We start from the raw sequence: 23,035 nt of genomic DNA, 5'->3' as shown, positions 1-23,035 counted from the left end.
AATATATTAAAATTATTAAATATATATTAGTATAGTTATATCATGTAATCGTGCACAAACTGAAAGAATTGACTTGACTTTAAGCACATCATTAACACCATCTCTGGGGAAAGGTGAGATTTTGATACAGTAAGAGTGAATACATTGATTTCAAATTGCTTTTCATTTATTTGGCAAACAAGTAGAATGTGTTATTGCCACCTACAGGAACTTCTGTGCCTTTGTAGCATACTAAGATTGACTGAAATACTACGGAATATTTTTTTTCTACACATAGCTTAGCCTACCCGAGCTATGCAAAATTGCTTCTAGGCTAGCTCATAAAATTGACAAGCCTTGTAAATGCGCACTTTCTCTACCATCTCTGCCGAATTAGAACGCTCCTCTAGTTTCTCTCAACAGGGCTATTTGCTCACTGAAACTGAACGTTAGATCTTCCATGTGAGGAGGACCCACCACACACTGTAATATTTTATTTTCGAGGGCTTTTGAGAACTAGAGTTATTACCTTTCAGTAAAATGAGTTATTATCAGCCCACTACACATCTCCCCTGCACACATGAGAGTTATTATCAGCCCACTACACATCTCCCCTGCACACATGAGAGTTATTATCAGCCCACTGCACGTCTCCCCTGCACACATGAGAGTTATTATCAGCCCACTACACATCTCCCCTGCACATATGAGTTATTATCAGCCCACTACACGTCTCCCCTGCACATATGAGAGTTATTATCAGCCCACTACACGTCTCCCATGCACATATGAGAGTTATTATCAGCCCACTGCACGTCTCCCCTGCACATATGAGTTATTATTAACCCACTACACATCTCCCCTGCACATATGAGTTATTATCAGCCCACTACACGTCTCCCCTGCACATATGAGTTATTATCAGCCCACTACACATCTCCCCTGCACATATGAGAGTTATTATCAGCCCACTACACATCTCCCCTGCACATATGAGAGTTTATATATGGCAGCAGACTTTTCTGTGGGATAATAAATCACCTTACATTTCACAGGTGGCACAAATAGAAAATCAGCAGTGTTGACATCTGTCAAATGGTACATGTTTCTGACATTTTGCTTTTCTTACAGAACTGACCATGCTTCTTTAGACAGAGCACGACCACGTTTGCTGAGATGTAAGTTCTTTTTCTTTTTTATTATTGTTTATTGTGTTGGTAGATTGTGTGTTGGTAGATTGAGTAAGAGTGTGTATGTGTTTGTGTGTGTGTGTATGTGTGTTGGTAGATTGTGTAGAAGTGTGTGTGTGTGTGTGTGTGTGTGTGTGTGTGTGTGTGTGTGTGTGTGTTGGTACATTGAGTAGGTGTGTGTGTTGGTAGATTGAGTAGGAGTGTGTGTGTGTGTATGTGTGTGTGTGTGTGTGTTGGTAGATTGGGTAGAAGTGTGTGTGTGTGTGTGTTGGCAGATTGGGTAGAAGTGTGTGTGTGTGTGTGTGTTGGTAGATTGAGTAGGTGTGTGTGTTGGTAGATTGAGTAGGAGTGTGTGTTGGTAGATTGAGTAGGAGTGTGTGTGTTTGTGTGTGTGTGTGTGTGTGTGTTTGTGTGTGTGTGTGTATGTGTGTGTGTTGGTAGATTGAGTAGGAGTGTGTGTGTGTGTGTGTGTCTGTGTGTGTTTGTAGATTGGGTAGGAGTGTGTGTGTGTGTGTGTGTGTGTGTGTGTGTGTTGGTAGATTGAGTAGGAGTGTGTGTGTGTGTGTGTGTGTGTTGGTAGATTGAGTAGGAGTGTGTGTGTGTGTTGGTAGATTGAGTAGGTGTGTGTGTTGGTAGATTGAGTAGGATTGTTTGTGTGTGTGTGTGTGTGTGAGTTGGTAGATTGAGTAGGAGTGTGTGTGTGTTGGTAGATTGGGTAGAAGTGTGTGTGTGTGTGTGTGTGTGTGTGTGTGTGTGTGTGTGTGTTGGTAGATTGAGTAGGTGTGTGTGTTGGTAGATTGAGTAGGAGTGTGTGTGTGTGTCTGTGTGTGTGTGTGTGTTGGTAGATTGAGTAGGAGTGTGTGTGTGTGTGTGTGTGTGTGTGTGTGTGTGTGTGTGTGTGTGTGTTGGTAGATTGGGTAGGAGTGTGTGTGTGTGTTGGTAGATTGAGTAGGAGTGTGTGTGTGTGTGTGTGTGTGTGTGTGTGTGTGTTTGGTAGATTGAGTAGGAGTGTGTGTGTGTGTGTGTGTATGTGTGTTGGTAGATTGAGTAGGTGTGTGTTGGTAGATTGAATAGGAGTGTGTGTGTGTGTGTGTGTGTTGGTAGATTGAGTAGGTGTGTGTGTTGGTAGATTGAGTAGGATTGTGTGTGTGTGTGTGTGTGTGTGTGTGTGTGTGAGTTGGTAGATTGAGTGGGAGTGTGTGTGTGTGTGTGTGTTGGTAGATTGAGTAGGAGTGTGTGTGTCTGTGTATTGTTAGATTGAGTAGGTGTGTGTGTTGGTAAATTGAGTAGGAGTGTGTGTGTGTGTGTGTGTGTGTGTGTGTGTGTGTTGGTAGATTGAGTAGGAGTGTGTGTGTGTGTGTGTGTGTGTGTGTGTGTGTGTTGGTAGATTGAGTAGGAATGTGTGTGTGTGTGTGTGTGTGTGTGTGTGTGTGAGTTGGTAGATTGAGTGGGAGTGTGTGTGTGTGTGTGTGTGTGTGTGTTGTTTAGGTGTGTGGGCGTGTGTTTGTATTGACATACTGTGTGGGTAGATTGAGTAGGTGTGTGTGTTGGTAGATTGAGTAAGAGTGTGTGTGTTTGTGTGTGTGTGTGGGTAGATTGAGTAGTTGTGCGTATTGGTAGATTGAGTAGGAGTGTGTGTTCCCATTCCACCCACTCCTCTTGTCTGCATATGTGTGTGTGTGTGTGTGTGTGTTCCCCATATTCTGATGAGGATGTTATCTCTGTATGTGTATGTGGGCGTGTGTTTGTATTGACATACTGTGTGTGTTTGTTTGTTTGTTTGTGTTGATATGGTGTGTGTGTGTTCTCATGTTATCTCTGTATGTGTGTGTGTGTGTGTGTTCTCATGTTATCTCTGTATGTGTGTGTGTGTGTGTGTGTGTGTGTGTGTGTGTTCTCATGTTCTCTCCTCTTGTCTGCAGATGCCTGTGATCTCACACTGGACCCAAACACAGCACACAGAAATCTCTCTCTCTCTGAGGGGAACAGAAAGGTGACACGTGTGTATAAGCAGCAGCCGTATCCTGAACACCCAGAGAGATTTGACTCCTGGCCTCAGGTGTTGTGTAGAGAGGGTCTGACTGGACGCTGCTACTGGGAGGCTGAGTGGAGTGGAGATGATGGAGCTCGTATATCTGTGGCCTATAAAAGCATCAAGAGGAAAGGGGGCAGTGATGACGTCATAATGGGACGGAATGCCAAGTCCTGGAGTCTGATCTGCTACTCTGATCACAGTTACTCTGTCTACCACAATAAGAAACGCACTGACATACCTGCCCCCTCCTCCCGCTCCAGAACAGTAGGAGTTTACCTGGACTGGCCGGCCGGCACTCTGTCCTTCTACAGCGTCTCCACTGACACACTCACCCACCTGCACACGTTCCACTCCACATTCACTGAGCCCCTCTATCCAGGGTTTTGGGTTTGGGGTGAGGTGTCCCTGTGCAAGATCACATGAGCTCGTCCAATAGGTACATCCACCCTTTCTCTCTCTCTCTCTCTGTCTCTCTCTCCCTCTCCCTCTCTCTCTCTTGTCCAATAGGTACATCTACCTTTACAACCTTTTTCTCTCTCACTCTCTCTCTCTCTAATTCAGTGTGTGTGTGTGTGTTTGTATGTTGTCTCTCTATTTCTCTTTCTTTCCCCCTCCTCTCCTCCACCCCCCCCCCCACTCTCCCTCTCTCTCTTTCTCTCTTTCTACTATCTACCCTCAGTCCCTTCGCTTCCTCTTTCTCTCTGTCTCTCATTCTCCTTTGGGCTGATTTTCAGATTTGTGTGTGTGTGTGTGGTTTGTATGACACTGTAATGTAATACAGGCTTGTAGGCACAAGAAGCTCTTTTACAAACAACTTTAGTAAAGAGGGTATTTTTGCTTTGCATCAGATCTAGCATATCACACACATCAAGCTAATATAGCGTGTGTGTGTGTGTGTGCGCGTGTGTGTGTGTGTGTGTGTGTGTGGTTTGTTTAACACTGCTTTCTATTTAACAAACTGCCAAAATTCAGACTTAAATTCATCAAGTCAGTCACTCCAACATTCCGCAGTAACCACGTAACCGTAGCAACATCCATTCTGTTGATCTGTGGCCCTGGCAGTGGAGCAGGGCTTGTTGCTATGGCATTAGCTCCAGCTTTGGCCCATAGACTGTATAAAGAACTGCAGGAACACCAGTCACACACACTCCTGTTCATACACATGTGTAATGCTGAGATGCTGTTTAGATATTGATATGTATTTTCAGTTATATAATTACTGTTCTGATGAAACTAAACAAATGCTGATATTGCTTTCTTTATATTATGCTCTTCTCCTAAAAATGAGTGTGTGGATTATGAGAATGTTTCAACAACAACAACATGATGTATTATGTTCTCCCTAAAGTTTAGTTATTTGTTGAATTTCTTTGAAAAAGTATTTTCTGATCTGAGGTGTCAGTGGTTCTATATACAGTATGTGTTGACATAGAAAAAACATGCTTGTTTTTCTGACTTAAAATATGTAAATAAAATGTGTTTCTGACTTTTAAATGTCTGAATAAAGATTCTGAAAGGAGATGTGATGAACCTGTTGTCAGTTGATTTGTTTAATTGTTTTCTATGCCATACCAAAACAGAGCATGTGATTTTTATTTTGTGATTTCTTTCTTTTCTTCAAACTTCCTTTTTCTGTAGTTGGACATGGCATGCATTGACCACCAAGATCGATCATCTCTCTATTCAGTGCAACACTGTACCAGATTAGTGTATTGCAGTAGTATAATAACTAGGGCTGTCAAAATAGCACATTAACTTTGATTAATTAATTACAGAAATATTAAGGCATTAAAGAAAATAAAGCTGCTTAATCACATTTCGTGGTGACATTTGACACAGTGCAGTGTGGCTATAGTGACTGAAGGACGCAGACGAGAAAGCTGCTTTGAATGAAACGTGTAGCCTACGTTAAGAAGAACGCCCATACTAATCCTGTTGACAGGAGCATCAATCTACTATTTCTGCAGTAAGGAATTCCCGTTGCCTACCATGGGAGTTCGTCAAGTCTGAAATATCACCAGAGCATGTTTAATAGGTAGCCTGGCTCTGGTATCACCTCAATGCAAAGCAATCTGGAGGTAGGCCCACAAGTTAGCACACCTCTTGATGATGATAATGCTAGCTGCCAGCCTTGTTAGTTACTTTCCTAACGTAGCGTATTGTTTGCTTAGCCTATAGGCCTACCCTACGACTGACTAACTAACTAACCGACAAACTCCCTTACTAAATTGACTACATTTGTTGCACACTTGAAACAAAATGTCTTCAAAAGTATGTTGAAGGTGGTTACATTTATTTCCATTCCAATAACTTCACACATTGCATTTCGATTCGCACTTGTAGGCAATGCTGCTTTTTTTGTCTCGTTTTCTCAGAGCCCTGCGTTCTCTTATCCTGGACTGCCACCTACTGGATAGAAAAGGTAACAACCTAATAATTATGTGAACAAAAATCTACAACATGTTTGAATGGCCAAAAAAAAGGATAAATCATGGGGGGTATACCACACATTACCTTGGTGTTAGGGTAGCTTACTCTGCACATGCCATTGACAGTGAGTAGTAACTTCAGTCATTTGCATCATACTAAAAATCTGACACCAGGAACTACGCTGATGCCTGAGCCAGAGGGGAAATTATAATAAAAGAGAGACGTTGAACTTTAAAGTCTATAATGTTGTTGTATAATGTTGGTTTGGCTCTTCATTGATTCACTCATCTGCCAAAATTGATTTTAAGATAATTATGTTCATAGCAAAAATGGATGCATGCGATTAATTCAGATTAATTAATCACAGAGTTTGTGGGAGTGGAAGGGAGTTCCAGAGTTTGGGGCCAGCCACGCTAAAAGCCCTGTCACCCATGGAACGGAGATGTGCAGTGGGGGTGGATAGGAGGTGGGCATCAGTGGAGCGTAAGGTGCGGGTAGGTTGCGGGTGGGCATCAGTGGAGCGTAAGGTGCGGGTAGGTTGGTAAGGGGTCAGGAGGCTTGAAAGATAAGAGGGTGCAAGATTATGTTATATATATATATATATATTAGTTATATAGAATGTCTATTTATACTCTACATATATACTCTATTTATCTCTGTAGACATGTCATCTGGAAACCTGTATTTATCCAACTATACACTGTACATTATTAATCTCTATTGTCTACACAGCTATACTCTACCTGCACTTGGTACTTAATGCTTCTTTGCACTTCCGGTTGGATGTCAACTACATTTCATTGGCTCTGTACCTGTACTCTGCTAAATGACAATAAAGTTGAATCTAATCTAATCAAATCTAATAACTGATATTGTTTGAGCTTTTTCAGTACAGATGGCCTGGGTTCTCTTAACGCTACTTACCAAGTCCCTTTTACCGCCTTCCTCTGGGCCCAGAGCTGCAAACACACAGACAGTTCACAGAAGGAGATCGATCAAACACAGTTCTGATGGGGAACAGTGCTACCTCATGCAGCAACCAGGGTAAGATACACCCAACAACTGTTCCGTATGACTATTGCCATTCCTTGTGTAAGAACACTACAATTCTACCACCATTGGAGTATAGCGTTAGTTCAGGCAGGCCACAGTTCACGCTTGCTAGACTACTCCATACCTCCTCCATCTTATTTCCCCTTCTGGGCGTAACAGTAAGATAAACCCAACATCAGTTCCGTATAACTATTGCCATTCCTTGTGTAAGAACACTACAATTCTACCACCAATGTTCATTACAATCTCTGCAGAACTGTGAAAGCTTTGAGGTTGTTTAGTGTTGACGATGCCTGCTCTGTTCTGTACCCCACCTCCACCCCATCTTCTCCTCACACATCTGCCTTATCAATGTCTAGTTGCTGCATTGATGCCTGCTCTGTTCTGTACCCCATCTCCTCCTCATCTGCCTTATCAATGTCTAGTTGCTGCATTGATGTCTGCTCTGTTCTGTACCCCATCTCCTCCTCATCTGCCTTATCAATGTCTAGTTGCTGCATTTATCTGGCTGCTCTCTCTGTCTTAGGCTTTTCATGTTTACACGTGAAAGGGCAGGGGGCTCCCAGAACAGACCCATACCACCAAATGAAACATTATGCATTACAAATAGTATTTAACTATCTGGACTAATTAACTAAGTAGTCTTGACTGAAATGTATATTACAATCCCTGCAAAACAAAGATAGCTTATATAGCTGTTTAGTGGTGCCACACACATGACATGAAGGTATCTCACAGTCTTACTGTGTGTATGTGTGCGTGCGTGCGTGTGTATGTGCGTGCGTAAAAAGTGAGGGTTTGTGTGTGCAATAAGGTGAGGCTTTTCTCCTCTCCTTCAGACAGTAACAACAGTCAAAGATAGACCATTTAGTGACTACCCCCCCCTGTATCCACTTTTACCTCCTTTTATATTGTATTTACTTATATTATATTATATTTACTTTTTTTACTTTTATATATATATATGTATTACATTTACTTTTATATTATAGTGAAACTCGGGGAGCAGTGAGGGGTTAGGTGCCTTGCTCAAGGGCACTTCAGCCGCGGCCCACTGGTCGGGGCTCGAACCGGCAACCCTCCAGTTACAAGTCCAGAGTGCTAACCAGTGGGCCACGGCTGCCCACAACCCCCCCCCCCCCCCTCCATCCACTTCCTCTTATATTTTATTTACTGAAATTTTATCTTGGCTTTACTGACTCATCTTTTTAGGCATCGTCAGACCTATTTATCACAACCAAATTATTATTTTGTGCATATCTGTCTGTATTGTAGTGGGATGTGTCTATTGTTGTGTGGTATGTGATCCTGTCTGCAATCAAATTGCCCATTTGAGACAAAGAAATTAACTGAACTGAACTGTAATGTGACTGATAAGAGCTGTCCGTATCCAGAGATTTCCTAACCAGTAGGCCCCCACGGTTGTCACATTCCCTGCTCATGTGACCTCTCCTCAGACAGCTGAAAACACACTCTGAACATTTCTCGACTGAATGCTGACTCTTACACACACATACACACAGCATGACTCTTACACACACACACACAGCATGACTCTTACACACACACACACACACACACATACACACACACACACACACACACACACACACACACACACACAGCAAGGCTCTTACACACATAGCATGACTCTTATACACACACACACACACACACACACACAGACACAGCAGGACTCTTACACACACACACAGACACACACACACACACACACACACACACACACAGACACAGCAGGACTCTTACACACACACACAGACACACACACACACACACACACACACACACACACTCACACAGCAGGACTCTTACACACACATCATGACTCTTACACACACACACACACAGACACACACACACAGCATGACACTTACACCCACACACACATCATAACTCTTACACACACAGCATGACTCTTACACACATACACACACACACACACACACACACACACACACACACAGCATGACTCTTACACACATAATGACTCTTACACACACACAGCAGGACTCTTACACACACAGTAGGACTCTTAAAGCAGACAAGGTCAGTTTTCTCTTTTAAAGTTATTCACAAAGCCTATCAGACCTACTCTTAGTAAGGAAAAGTGACAACTCCTAAGATAAGAGAAGAGCTCTGTTGCTATGGATGACATCATTACTTATGCACGAGCTTGATTGAAGTGACCACCTTGATTGGCTAATGATTATAATGTGGGGATGATTCCAAAAACCTCCCCTACGATGATGAGTGACAGGTCTGAGTATGTGTGCACTACACAAGTAGTGCTGAGGACAGATGATGATGGATAAATAAATAAATAAATAAATAAATAAATACATAAATAAATACATAAATAAATAAATAAATAAATAAATAAATAAATAAATAGAAGATAGATAGATAGATAAATAAATGGATAGATGAATGAATGAATGAATGAATGAATAAAGAGTAAGATAAAACTATAGCCTATTGACATCAATCCATATGGATGCTTATCTTGCCATCACTTGTCATTTCATTGATGGTGATGACAAATTGTCCACCATTTTATTATCTGTGGGGAAGTTCCCAGAGAGGCATACGGCAGCCAACATAGCTGCTACAAAGACTTCTGTCATGGAGGAATGGGGGATTCTGGGAAAGGTGAGATGCCTTGTGACTGATGGTGCCGCAGACATGATGGCATGTGGGACTATTTTGCCAGTCAGACACAGCATTTGTATTGGCCATGCTTTAAAGCTGGTTGTGAAGAAAGCCACTGACCAGACACCGGCTCTTGAAGAAATCAGGGGCAAGGCAAGGAAGATTGCGGCCTATTTGAGGACCAGCACCGTGGCCAGAGAGCAGAGCGGCTCCTCAGCATCCAGCAGCAGATGGGGATGCCCACTCACAAGCTTGTGCAGGAAGTGGACACACGCTGGAACAGCACCTACCACATGATGTCCAGGCTGGATGAGCAGAGGGAACCAGTCGGTGCTGCAGTGGTGTCACTGTGCACCCATTTGGCGGCTCTGACCTCTGCTGAGTACCAGAGCATATCTGAATGCCTTGGAGCATTGTCTCCCCTAAAAGAGGCAACGGTGGAGCTGTCAGCAGAAAAAAACTGTCTCTGGCTCCACAATTGTTCCCCTTGTGCGAATGCTGAGGCCATAACTTCCAGACAGCAGGAGGTGAAGGGTGAGATGGCTAAGCAGCTCTGCAACAACCTCACGCGGCTCATGACTGAAAGGTTGAGTCACTACGAGACAGCCAGTCAACACTCCCTGGCCACTCTCCTGGATCCACGATTCAAAACAATGGAGTTTTGCAATTCAGGGAATTCCCAAAATGCTGTGAGAAGGCTCACGGCCGAATGTTCTTCTCTTTTAAGAGACAGCACTCCACCTGACCCAAAAGCACAAGAGCCTGCTGAATCCTCAGCTATGAATCTATGGTCAATATGACCATGTTTATATTGTATTTTTGTAATGCACTGTTTTTTGTCCCCATTCAGGAACTGGCCTATGGGATTTGCTGGAGCCACATGTTTGGGAGAGCAGGAAGGTGAAAAGTGCCACTGCAAATGCCACTGTAGAGGTGCAGCAGTACTTGAGTGAGCCAGACATCCCACGCTCAGAAGACCCACTCCAGTGTTGGGCTCAGCACAAGCACGTCTGTCCTCATTTGTATGTGCTGGCCCCAAATATTCTGTGCACACCAGCCTCCTCTGTGCCATGTGAGCGGTTTTATTTCTAAAGCTGGTGAAGTGGTCAGCAAGAGGAGAAACAGACTCAGCCCTGGCACAGTGGAACACATTCTATTTCTGAATAAAAATGACATTTCATTTCTGTTCCCACAAACACTTGTCACCAAGCACAATCATATCCCCCTGACCTGTCCACGAGCACTGTTATTGTCCATAAGCACCATCACTGACCTGTCCACGAGCACCATCACTGAGCACTGTTATTGTCCATAAGCACCATCACTGACCTGTCCACGAGCACTGACCTGTCCACGAGCACCATCACTGACCTGTCCACGAGCACTGTTATTGTCCTTAAGCACCATCACTGACCTGTCCATGAGCACTGTTATTGTACATAAGCACCATCACTGACCTGTCCATGAGCACTGTTATTGTCCATAAGCACCATCACTGACCTGTCCATGAGCACTGTTATTGTACATAAGCACCATCACTGACCTGTCCATGAGCACTGTTATTGTCCATAAGCACCATCACTGACCTGTCCACGAGCACCATCACTGACCTGTCCATAAGCACCATCACTGACCTGTCCATGAGCACTGTTATTGTACATAAGCACCATCACTGACCTGTCCATGAGCACTGTTATTGTCCATAAGCACCATCACTGTTTGTTAACTGTCACAAGCACTTTCACTGTCCCAAAGTATGTCCTTGCTACTGTAAAAGCACTTCCCCAGTCAATTGACTCAAACAGTTTCTATAAACACCTTACCTTAAATACCTTGAAATACCTTGAATTGGATCAATAAATTATCTATCTATCTATCTAACACTACACTGGCAGTAGACTACATGTCAGACTGTTAGATTGCTCATATAGCCTATGCCTTCTGCAATGCCTATCTCACCTATGTGGCTGAGGAGACAAAGTTGCTCTAGGCTACTGTACGTACTCAAAATAATCACAGAAATGTGTGTGTAATGTGTTCTTCATTCATTTCCGTTCAAAATTGATGTATTTTTTTACAAATACAAGACACGTTCACAACCAAAATCCTTACTTTATTGATTTTGTTTAATGCAGAAGGCAATTACATTTTTATTTATGCAAGGTCCCAAAAAGTAGTCAGTAATGTATGTCATAATGTATGTTCTGAAGCTTCGAGTACTGAACCTTTATTAGTATGGCAGTTGTCTACACATATCCTGCCCCTTCCTGTAATGTAAATAACCTTACATATGGCTCCCCATTCACTTTCCACGACCATGGCAACCTTGACAGGGACAACAAGGAGTGATAGTGTGATAATGTGTCAATCAATGTTCTATTTATTTACAACTATTCTATACTATTCACCCTGCACATACACATATTCTTACTACTCTTATAATGTTACTGATTGGTACAATGATACTGTTACCACACTGCACATAGCTGTACATTATGACTCTAAACCATCTTCTATAATCCAACTGTATACTACTGACTGTCTACACTGCAGTATATTTCTTGTCCTGTTTATGCACCACTTGTCTATACTTTGTATATCACATGCTTTTTTGCACTTCTGGTTAGACGCAAACTGCATTTTGTTGTCTACGTACTTACTCTGCACAATATCTATAAAGTTTAATCTAATCTAATCTAATCTAATCTAAACTTGAATAGGACAATAGCTGCCTGATAAGTGCCCACACAATTTACAAATATAAAAGTATACAAATATAACTTGTACTTTGATTACTTTATTAAATGCAAACTTTTTTACTTTCACTTGAATACGTTTCTCAAAAGGTAATTTTCACTTTAACTTGAGTCATTTTTTTAAGGGAGTAGGCTTAATTGTTCTTTACTTGAGTATAGATTTTCAGTACTCTACCCACCACTGAGTCCTACACAAATGTATAATTTTAGACAAAGTAACAGTACAGTAGTTGACCATTTCAGTCTCAGTGGAGTAATGTAACCATGACGCTGGTGTTCTACGGTAACTGGCTATCGTGTTAACTGACTGAGTTACGTCACTGGCTCAGTGGAGTAACGTAACCATGACGCTGGTGTTCTACGGTAACTGGCTATCGTGTTAACTGACTGAGTTACGTCACTGGCTCAGTGGAGTAACGTAACCATGACGCTGGTATTCTACGGTAACTGGCTATCGTGTTAACTGGCTGAGTTACGTCATTGATTCAGTGGAGTAATGTAACCATGACATAGCATGACATACTTGTGGTGCTAAACTTTGTTGTTTAAAAGTTTGCAAATACAATGTTTGAACTCTGATTTCCTGGAGCTAAACACACTGGAGTAGGAATGAAACTACTAAAAAAAAAGAACAAAAACTTCACTGAGATTCAAACTCAAACACACAATGCTAAAACACCATCAGCATGATATCTAAGGAACTTATCTTGCTACACCACAACAGAACTGTCCTAGAAAGTAACCTCAGTACCACCACTGAAAAAAATAGTGTGATAATGACACAATCATAACATTGAAACTACATTTAAAATGCCTGGTCAGAGACTACCAGCAATGCCTTCACTGACCACCAGGGGGGCACTGAAAACCTGTGGTTTATGTGAAGCACATTGAAATACTCATGTGTATGACATTCACTATATACATAGATAGATAGACAAACAGGCATTTTCCTTGTCTGTTTGTCTTGATTATTTTGTCTTGTGTTACTGCATCTTTGTATATTAAGAATGCCTTTAGGGGAGAGCTGTATACTGCAAAGGCATGCCAGTGTAGAGAGTGCTGAAGAGTGCCTCTAGTGGCAAACAGAGAAACTGCAAAGGAATGCCAGTGTAGAGAGTGCTGAAGAGTGCCTCTAGTGGCAAACAGAGAAACTGCAAAGGCATGCCAGTGTAGAGAGTGCTGAAGAGTGCCCCTAGTGGCAAACAGGGAAACTGCAAAGGCATGCCAGTGTAGAGAGTGCTGAAGAGTGCCCCTAGTGGCGAACTGTGAGACTGCAACTATGTAAAATGGTCAAGACCTAGCCTAATGAGCCAGACCCACATTAAAATGGTGGGTCTGGGGACTCACCATTCGCAGTGCTCAGTCCGAGGGGCGGGATAATCGGTTGTCTTTCAAATTCCCTCTGCACTCAATAGGATAAAGCTACAACTCATGAGTCCCATGCATTTTCCCACCAGCGGAGCTAGTTGGCTAGTTCAAACTTTTGCCAGCTTAAAAAAAGCTTAATTCGTGTCACCCTGTTCACCAACAGCAACATCCATCTTCTTTGTTTTCAAGTAGCAGGGAATTCACGCCGAAGATTGTCATGAATTGATTCCAAACTTTCAAATGATGTTAAACTGTGCTACATAACAATCTGATGTATAAGAATGATTTTGAATGTTGGGGGGTAAATGACCCGGGGCTGGAACATGTGCAGCATAACAGGCTAGAAGAGACATAAATGAATGGGGAGGAAAGAGTTAAACATTCATGACCAGATGAGTTGCTTTGTTCTTGGTAGTATCAACACACCTTAACCTCCTGAAACAGAACAAGTCCAGCCAGTTCTCCACACGGAGCGTCTGAGACTCCAGGAAATGACAAGCGAATAAAACTCTAAACTGTAAGTTCCTTTGTTTACTAAATATGAGTTGTTTGCGATGATCATTACATTTCTCTTGAGGTTTAGAGTTGACTGTATATAACATGTGAATGTAATATTTGTATGGAGTCCTATTTGTGGCCCTATTAATATCAGTTTAAGGTAAGAGCAGAATGGCAATCTCAGTGTCCATACATATCCAACTATTGATCCTGTTATAGTATATAAAAGCAAAATAGTGGTTTGTTATATTAGAATGTCACAGAAAGAACTCTGAGTTCAACTTTACCTATTGTTTTGAATTATATGCCTGTAAGATGCAGCTTGTTAAGTAGTTTTGATAGTTTCTTTATAGTTTTCTCTTCCTGGATACTCTAGACAGAGTTAAACATTCATGACAACATCAATAATTCTCGGTATTTGAATCAATGGGACTAGATTTTCACCTTTGAGGTTGGATCAGAAGATTCCAGTTTGTAATATAATTTGTCAGTCATTTGTGTGAGGAAAGAGTTAAATATTTATGAGAGATATTTTGCTCTTGATAGTATCACCACAGCTGACTGAACAAGTCCATCCAGTTCTCTGCAGGACTGCGAGTTCCTTCCCCTCATATGAGTTGTAGACGATGTTCAGTATATTTCTCTTGAAGTCTGTTTGTAATTAAGGGTTCTATTTGTGGCCCTTTCAGGAGTTTGTAATAAGAGGAGACTGGCATAATGGGACTACACTTTCACTTGGGTGGTTCTAGTCACACTGTAAACCCAAATTAGTTGACATTACTAGAACATTGTGGGGAAACCGAATGCCTTAAACCATTCTAGACTTTACATAACATAAAACTAAACAGGTTAATTTGTGTCAACAAAGAACCTTATGTGGATGCTGTAGACAAATTAAGCTTACATTAGTAGTCTTTACTCAAACTCTTTAGTTAAATGATCGGTTTCAGGAGTCCCAGTTGTATAAAATAACTATTATAGGTTAAGGATAAAACATGAAAAATATAAATTAAATATGAATATTCAAATATCAATTAATCTATGTTATGTTTATGTTGTTGTTTTATTTTGATTGAGATTACTGCATTAAATTATTTTTTTTATTAAAAGTTGAAGGGAAGGAATTTACCACATGTAGGAAAGCTTTTTATTATTGATAAAACAACAAACACATGCACTGTATCTCGAAGATGAAGAACCTATAAAAAAGAACATAAGAAAACAAACTTTTTGCTCATGAACATTGACTCAGTTGAAAAGTTTGCTAAATCACTGCTATGAATGCAACAAATGACTCTGCATCTAAGTTTGTATTTTATCAAGAGCACACAGTTTGTAGTCTAAGGTAGGAAACCCACTATTTAATGTGTTATATTGTCATTCACTTTGTGTTTTCGGTATGTGGGATATTTGAAATAAACAAATTAGAGTTTTGTTGCATGAACTTGTGGTTGTTGTATGTGTGCTTGCTTGCTAACATTAAGTATAAGCTACTGAATAAATCATATGTCTTAATTAAACTCCATTGTAACATATAATGTAGATAATCATAATGAAATGGCCAGATAATGAAATCAAGTACAAAATTGTTGTGCATAACTGGCTAATACGGGCGCTATGACCAGCAAGGGCATATACAGTATAATAAGTTTGCAATATGGGCCATAGGAGATGTCCATACCAATACTTTAGCGAAGTCATTCATATCATTTGTTTTATTGTGAAGTCGTTCCTTCCGATGCGTCCTCATAAAGTGTAGCCTACATATCCAGTACAACCAGTTTAGATATGCTGTCATTTGATTGGCTGAAACGTGAAAAGTGTCAACGCATAGGCCTCTTGCCGCGTTAGTGGCAGACACATAGGAGGCCTGCAGGTGTGTGGACAATGATCTGTATTAAAATAAGAGATGGTTGAAGTAAAAAAAAAATCTGGATGAGTACATTATGTGTATTGTAAATCTGGAGGAGGCCTGCAGGTGTGTGGACAATGATCTCTCTGCCAGTAGGATGCCCCAATAAAGGGTACAACTTCAGATCAGTATTCATATTCCCTTTGTCCTTAGCATGCACATGTTGCCCCTTTTAGTGGATCAGCTAGGCCTATACACCAACAAATAGAAGAGATGGTTGTAGTAAAAAAAAACCTGGATGAGTATGTGTATTGTATTATGTATGTTAGGAACCTTTGGGGTCTTTCAAGGGTCAACCCTGGAGCAGACAATTGTGCTTACATGCTTTTAGGGTCCCTACCCTTGACCTCTGACCCCATGGGCCTGGCCTGGGATGAGCGTGCGCTTAATCCAGACCCAACTGTCATGATAAAGCAAACTAGACTACAATGGCCAAAGACCTTAATCTGTACTGAGGAATTTACTTTAGCCTATAGGCCTACACCTTAACATTTCTATTCAAGATTCAAGACATTTGTTCTTTCTTCTTGTAAAAATACTACAGTACTGATTCTTGTTCAGTTACAGCTGCATGTTTGTTGTGCTTCTTTCATCATCTTCTGTTTGTTCTGTTTCTTCTTCTTGTCAGAAAACTGAAAACAAAGATAGTGGCTCATGTTTACAGTAGCTACAGCTATAATCTATAGTATGCGGTGACACATGAAACAAGACGTAAAGCTGCATATGTCTCATGTACATTCCCAGAGAGACTCTCCCACTGCTGCTAGGATGAGTGTCTCTCAGGAGAGAGAGGAGGCTGCAGGTCACAGTGAGACACTCAGACCAGAGTCTGCAGCACACAGCTGTGTGCAACAAAGCAGCAAACCAACACACTCTGATGGAGGGTAAGTTAATCCACAGATACAGTACATGTACACATCATACCTGTCCCAACACACTCTGATGGAGGGTAAGTTAATCCACAGATACAGTACACATCATACCTGTCCCCACACACTCTGATGGAGGGTAAGTTAATCCACAGATACAGTACACATCATACCTGTCCCCACACACTCTGATGGAATGTAAGTTAATCCACAGATACAGTACACATCATACCTGTCCCCACACACTCTGATGGAGGGTAAGTTAATCCACAGATACAGTACACATCATACCTGTCCCAACACACTCTGATGGAGGGTAAGTTAATCCACAGATACAGTACACATCATACCTGTCCCCACACACTCTGATGGAGGGTAAGTTAATCCACAGATACAGTAGGCATCATACCTGTCCCCACACACTCTGATGGAGGGTAAGTTAATCCACAGATACAGTATGCATCATACCTGTCCCAACACACTCTGATGGAGGGTAAGTGAATCCACAGATACAGTACACATCATACCTGTCCCCACACACTCTGATGGAGGGTAAGTTAGTACACAGATACAGTACACATCATACCTGTCCCCACACACTCTGATGGAGGGTAAATTAATCCACAGATACAGTACACATCATACCTGTCCCCACACACTCTGATGGAGGGTAAGTTAGTACACAGATACAGTACACATCATACCTGTCCCCACACACTCTGATGGAGGGTAAGTTAGTACACAGATACAGTACACATCATACCTGTCCCCACACACTCTGATGGAGGGTAAGTTAGTACACAGATACAGTACACATCATACCTGTCCCCACACACTCTGATGGAGGGTAAGTTAGTACACAGATACAGTACACATCATACCTGTCCCCACACACTCTGATGGAGGGTAAGTTAGTACACAGATACAGTACACATCATACCTGTCCCCACACACTCTGATGGAGGGTAAGTTAATCCACAGATACAGTACACATCATACCTGTCCCAACACCCCCTCTGGTCTTCTCTGGTGCATTGGTGCCTCGCTGTCTGCATTTGGAATCATTTGGTTCCTTATCTCTGTTGTCAGTAAACTTCCTAATCTGTTCAAATGAATCCAGATGTTCATGGGGGCATCAGGCAAAATAGAATGCAATAGCAAAAGTGGCCATTAGACTGATATTATTACACGGCTCTTCATAATGCTGAAGAATGCTGCTCCATTCACTCGAATGGGCCTTCCCAAAGTTTGGTGTTCTGATATTTCTCGATAACAGACCGTTGCTAAGTATAACAGACCGCTGTCAAGGAAAATCGGTTTTGTGCTTCTAATTCACGTCTTTCATATCACTCTACAAATACTGGAACTTCATTCAAAAGTGAAAGCAGATGGTTGATCAGCTCTAAAGAATGATCTAAAGAATGTTTGATTCAAGTTCAGCGTGTGTTGTGAACTATTTTTTTATCAGCAAAAGCAACGATGAAACAGTAGGCTAGGCTAAAGAGTCATATTGTGGGGAGTTTATTTTTTGGTTTGGCAAGTAGTCGTGTAATAAGCGGGATAATATATAGAAAGCCGGTCATTATAGGGAAATAGGTCCCTTCAGGGCGGAACAAATCTGGTTTCGCCCTGTCGGGACTTATTTCCAGATAATGTTCTATACATTATCCCTTACATACCATCTGTAGGTACTATCTGTAGGTACCATCTATAGGTACCATCTATAGGGAAATAGCCTGGACATGAGGATTCTCATTATGGACTCATTTGACTAATCACTGGGAATTTATCTTCTTGCAGTAACACTTCTGCAGCCTAAAGTCTGATTTAGGGGTAATGTGTAAGAGCCATGCTACAAGTTGCCTACACCACTGTGAACCTTTTGTAGTTGTGCGTTGGTCTGTCTGTGTATCTGTGAACTTTGTGTAGTTGTGTGTTGGTCTGTCTGTGTAGCTGTGAACCTTTTGTAGTTGCGTGTTGGTCTGTGTGTGTAGCTGTGAACCTTTTGTAGTTGTGTGTTGGTCTATGTGTGTAGCTGTGTCTGTGGGGGTCTGCAGTTCTCCACCAAAATGCTAAAAGTGACTCCATAGACTGCCATGATTACGGTTACATGTAAAGTGGCCTTTTCTGGTGTAGAATCTGTAGAATCTGTACAGATGAATATACAGAGTATGTTCTGAATTTCTGATAACCTTGATAAAAAAAATTATTAGGTTCAGAGATTAAAAATTCATTCTACAATGAAGTATTTATTGCTGATGTAATATTACTGTAAGTGTGAAGAAATTGAATCAATCCACAGAGGAATGAGTTTATCTCCACTCCACAATATTTCCCTGTTATTAAGGTTTTGCACCTACGTCATAATGTCATGTGACTGTTTGTTTACAACTAGAGTGGTAGGCAAGAATGGTAGGCAAGGCACTGCAGAGAGTGGTAGGCAAGCCTACAACAGTCGGGTTGCATATAGGCTAAACATAGTTACAAATAGCTTCAAAATTGAAATTTTAATATCAAATATGGTTTTACAATAAGAAGCAAAAAGGCGACGAACGACCGTTTAGCCTACCTATCCTCGTGGTTGTGGAGGATGATCGTTAGCAGCTGTGAAGTCTTTTATTCTCAAGATGGCCTAATGGTGTAGCCTACTGTCTACGAAGACGTAGGCTAAAATAAACTATCTACAGTCATCCAAAAATTAATTGCCAGAGATAGCTATGAAGGGAATAAGTGCAGCATTTTAAACATGGCAAGATTATTTTTATTTTTTTGTTTTTTGTTCTAATTTGTCTCGTGAAATTCGTGCTTGTGGACATCAATCACCTATCTTCTGTCATTCTATTTCAAGTTATCATGACTGTCATTTGATTATATAATCACAAAATAAATGAAAACAGAATAGGCTTATGTGCTATAGCCTACAGCCCAGTTAGGCTAACTCCCGTATGTCAAAATAAACTGATTTTTGAGCTGAACTTAGCAACCTCAAACACCACTGTTGAACCTAGGCTACTGCTTCAGTCATGTAAGAAATAAGCAGTTTATGAATTATCTTTACCCGTTTAATCAAGTCCACATGACTAAAATAACAGCATATTTAAAGGCTGAGCTAGCATAACAGCCTAATATAGCCGATGCTGCAATGAACTAGTAAAAAAGTTTCATACAATTAATTAACTTTATCACTCACATTCTGAGTTTTTCTGGGTGGTTATATATCCATGCAGATCGTCTTCGAATGAGTCATCGCTGTTATATGTTATAATATGTTACAGGATTCATGACTTTAACGACATTAATGCTGACTGACGCTGCTATGTAGGCTACCGTTTTAACGTCTGCTGAGTCTACTGCCTACCAAAACCTGTTGATGTTCAGTTCAAGTTAAATGATCAAATATTGTTTGATTTTGTGTCAACTTTCAGAGGGAAGACATGTTCCTTTCTGGCCAAATTTCACAGCTTCTAAGAAAGTCTATCGTCTTCGTGTAAACCGAGTTTTGAACAGAGAAAAAAAGTTAGGCTACCATATGCTACATGCAGGTTCTCCCATAACGTTATCGATACAGATCAATGCACCAAATCAGGGCGATTTTAGCGAAATAACGTTCCTGTGACAGGCTATCAAATATTGAACAATGGGATAACGTTTCATCATCACCTTTATTGATGCCTGAAATGTTGACATTGCTCAAATACAGAGATGTAGCCTACTGAGAGGCAGCTGCAGACAACGATGTTCAATGGGTTCAACTTGTCCCTTGCCTACCAGGTGGATGTAAACAAAGCTATATAACCTAGAATACGTCACATGAAAAACGTTAATAGGGAGGGAAAGTAATCTCATCGCCATCTAGTGGTTGCGTTCCTAGAGTTTAGCGGAGGGGATGGGATTTTTTTTTAGAAAAAATATATCTTGGTGCACATTGGGATCTTAATTTAATGCCTTCCATATGTTAGGCACTGGGGTCACCTCTATTGCTTCAAGTGGTCATACCTTATTTTTAGGATCAGTTGAATTGTTTTGAGTTTTTGTCGTAACATGGTGATAACAAACTACAGTTGCATGTGACGTCACACGTTTGGGCGCTTAATCTCTAACTGATCAATACGGCAATTTGCTTAACTGGCTTACATATTTTTGTAATAACGGAAGGTGATGTAAACCGCGTGGTGATAACCTTTATGTCTGGATAACTGGTGTGCTTCTACTCACATGAAGAGCTGGCAGTAAGTGTTAAGTGGCAATGCTAACCAGGCTAATAAACAAACCATGCTACCGTGAGTAATGTCGAAGGGTAAAGTCACGTGGCTTTTTTGTAGTTCGTTTATGAAACAAAAGGAGCAATTTCGATTTTTTTTAAATAAGGCAAAATAGGGTCTGACATTTTCACAGTTAGAAGATTATTACTGTATAGACACTGAAAAATATTTTTGGTGGATAAGATCGCTGATTTGGCTTCACAGTATTTTTTTGAAAATAGGTCTATGGGACTTAACATTGGAGCTGCTCTTCCATAGGAACGCAACCACTTGGGGCGCTGGTTTTCACTTTCCCTCCCTATATAAAGAACTGGCAGTAGGGTTCACCATTAATTTAACAGCGCACTACTCCATAGACTGCCATGATTACAGCACTACACCACTGTGAACCTGTGTAAATTAACGGCACTACACCACTGTGCACCTGTGTAAATTAACGGCACTACACCACTGTGAACCTGTGTAAATTAACGGCAACTTTTAGAGTGCAGCTCAGTTTCTTGTCTCTTTATGTAACCAGCCCACAGACACACAGACCTCCATCTCCAGTGCCCAGCTGTGTGTCCATGAAGAGTGAGAAGTCCATGGATATTGTGCCCTACTTCAGCAGTGAACCAGTTCCATCAAGTCTGTGAGTAGGCCTAGTTATCAGTCTGTAGACATGTCAGTCAGTCACATGAAATTCTACTCTCTCTCCAGAGATTAATTGTGTAATTGTGTACTGCTCCTTCACTTCTTCTATGACCATCATGGTCCACTACCATATCAATCCCCACCGTGATCGCCAAGTGCAACATGTGTTGTGCAACACACATACAAGGTATAAGCATGCGACAAACTGATAATCAGTAGGCTACAGAATATCTCATTGTTATTATATATCCAAAAGAGAACTGTTTTGATCAACTCTCAAAAGTTAGAAGTTAAGTGCACTGAAATAGCCTACCATGCTGTATATCGTAACACCCCCAATTATCGCCACTTTTGTTCAGAAATTCTAAAACAACAATGTTTTTTAACACTTCCCCTTACCAAAAAATCCTATAGGATTCTGATAGGACTAATCCTAAAGGATTTCTATCATATTTTGGAACAAACAAATCCTATAGGAATCCTATTGGATTTTTTAAAAGCACAGAACTTGATATATCCTATTGGATTTTTATTCCTATAGGATTTCTATTCCTATAGGACTTATTCCAATAGGATTTATTCCTATTGGATTTTTTATTCCTATAGGATTTCTATTCCTATAGGACTTAGTCCTATTGGATTTTTACTTCTAGTTCCCTAATGGATTTATGCACATGGTCTCCATAGACATTATGCAAAATAAACAAAGCACAGTACAAATGAAATGGATGGTCATAAGTAAATAACATTTATTATATCAATACATTTTTAAAAAAATCAGATGTGAGTGTGTGTGAGTGAGCATGTGTGTGTGTGTGTGTGTACGCATTCACTTGGAGCGCCTTCTGGCCAACTTTGCTTCATCAGCGCATTTCTGTGAAATGGCTTGCTTGACCAGGGCAGGGTCCACCCCAAATTTGTTGGTGATATAGTCTGAAAAACATATAGGAGAGAAGAGCAACACATGAACAGATTAATACACTGTAAATCTTTAGAAGATACAGTGATACACTGGCCGGAGCAGACACAAAGCAAACATGGATACTATAGCTTGTTTCCCCTTGTGATTTGTCGTTTAGCCCAGTTATTTCTTTGAAATTGAGCTCTTCAATTAAGCAATCTTACATGAGATGCCGTTCTTGAATGTCATTATTGGCATGGACGGATTATGAACTTTCGGGCCCCTGGGCCCAGATGTATTAAGAGCCCCCCACTAATTCTCGCATATGTGTGTGTTGTTTTTTTTTTATTTGTTTGATGTGATTTCCTGTATTCTGGTGCATTTTGGGGATGGCCAATACTTTAATTCAATCAGATTCATAGTCTACATCCCGATGTGTTGATATTGATGATCAATTATTCCATGTAATGGCTTGG

The 23,035-nt window shown here is 41.0% G+C and overlaps 2 protein-coding genes across 2 annotated transcripts in view; both read left to right on the top strand.

Moving 5' to 3' along the window:
* LOC143136509 (NACHT, LRR and PYD domains-containing protein 3-like) overlaps positions 1 to 23,035 on the top strand; it is a 207,213-nt gene that overhangs the window by 116,720 nt on the left and 67,458 nt on the right. The window lies entirely within an intron of this gene.
* LOC143137394 (stonustoxin subunit beta-like) lies at positions 993 to 4,725 on the top strand. The gene is made up of 2 exons (XM_076297582.1): positions 993 to 1,157; positions 3,092 to 4,725. The coding sequence occupies exons 1-2, from the start codon at positions 1,082 to 1,084 to the stop codon at positions 3,625 to 3,627; spliced, it is 612 nt and encodes a 203-aa protein (XP_076153697.1). The 5' UTR covers positions 993 to 1,081; the 3' UTR covers positions 3,628 to 4,725.

The sequence above is a fragment of the Alosa pseudoharengus genome, unplaced genomic scaffold (genome assembly GCF_046254945.1).
Source record: "Alosa pseudoharengus isolate Yale_2024_CS ecotype anadromous, Long Island Sound unplaced genomic scaffold, YU_APseudo_1.1 YU_APseudo_1.1_scf_1, whole genome shotgun sequence".
Classification (NCBI taxonomy): Eukaryota; Metazoa; Chordata; class Actinopteri; order Clupeiformes; family Clupeidae; genus Alosa; species Alosa pseudoharengus.
This window is presented reverse-complemented; position numbering and strand designations above follow the sequence as displayed.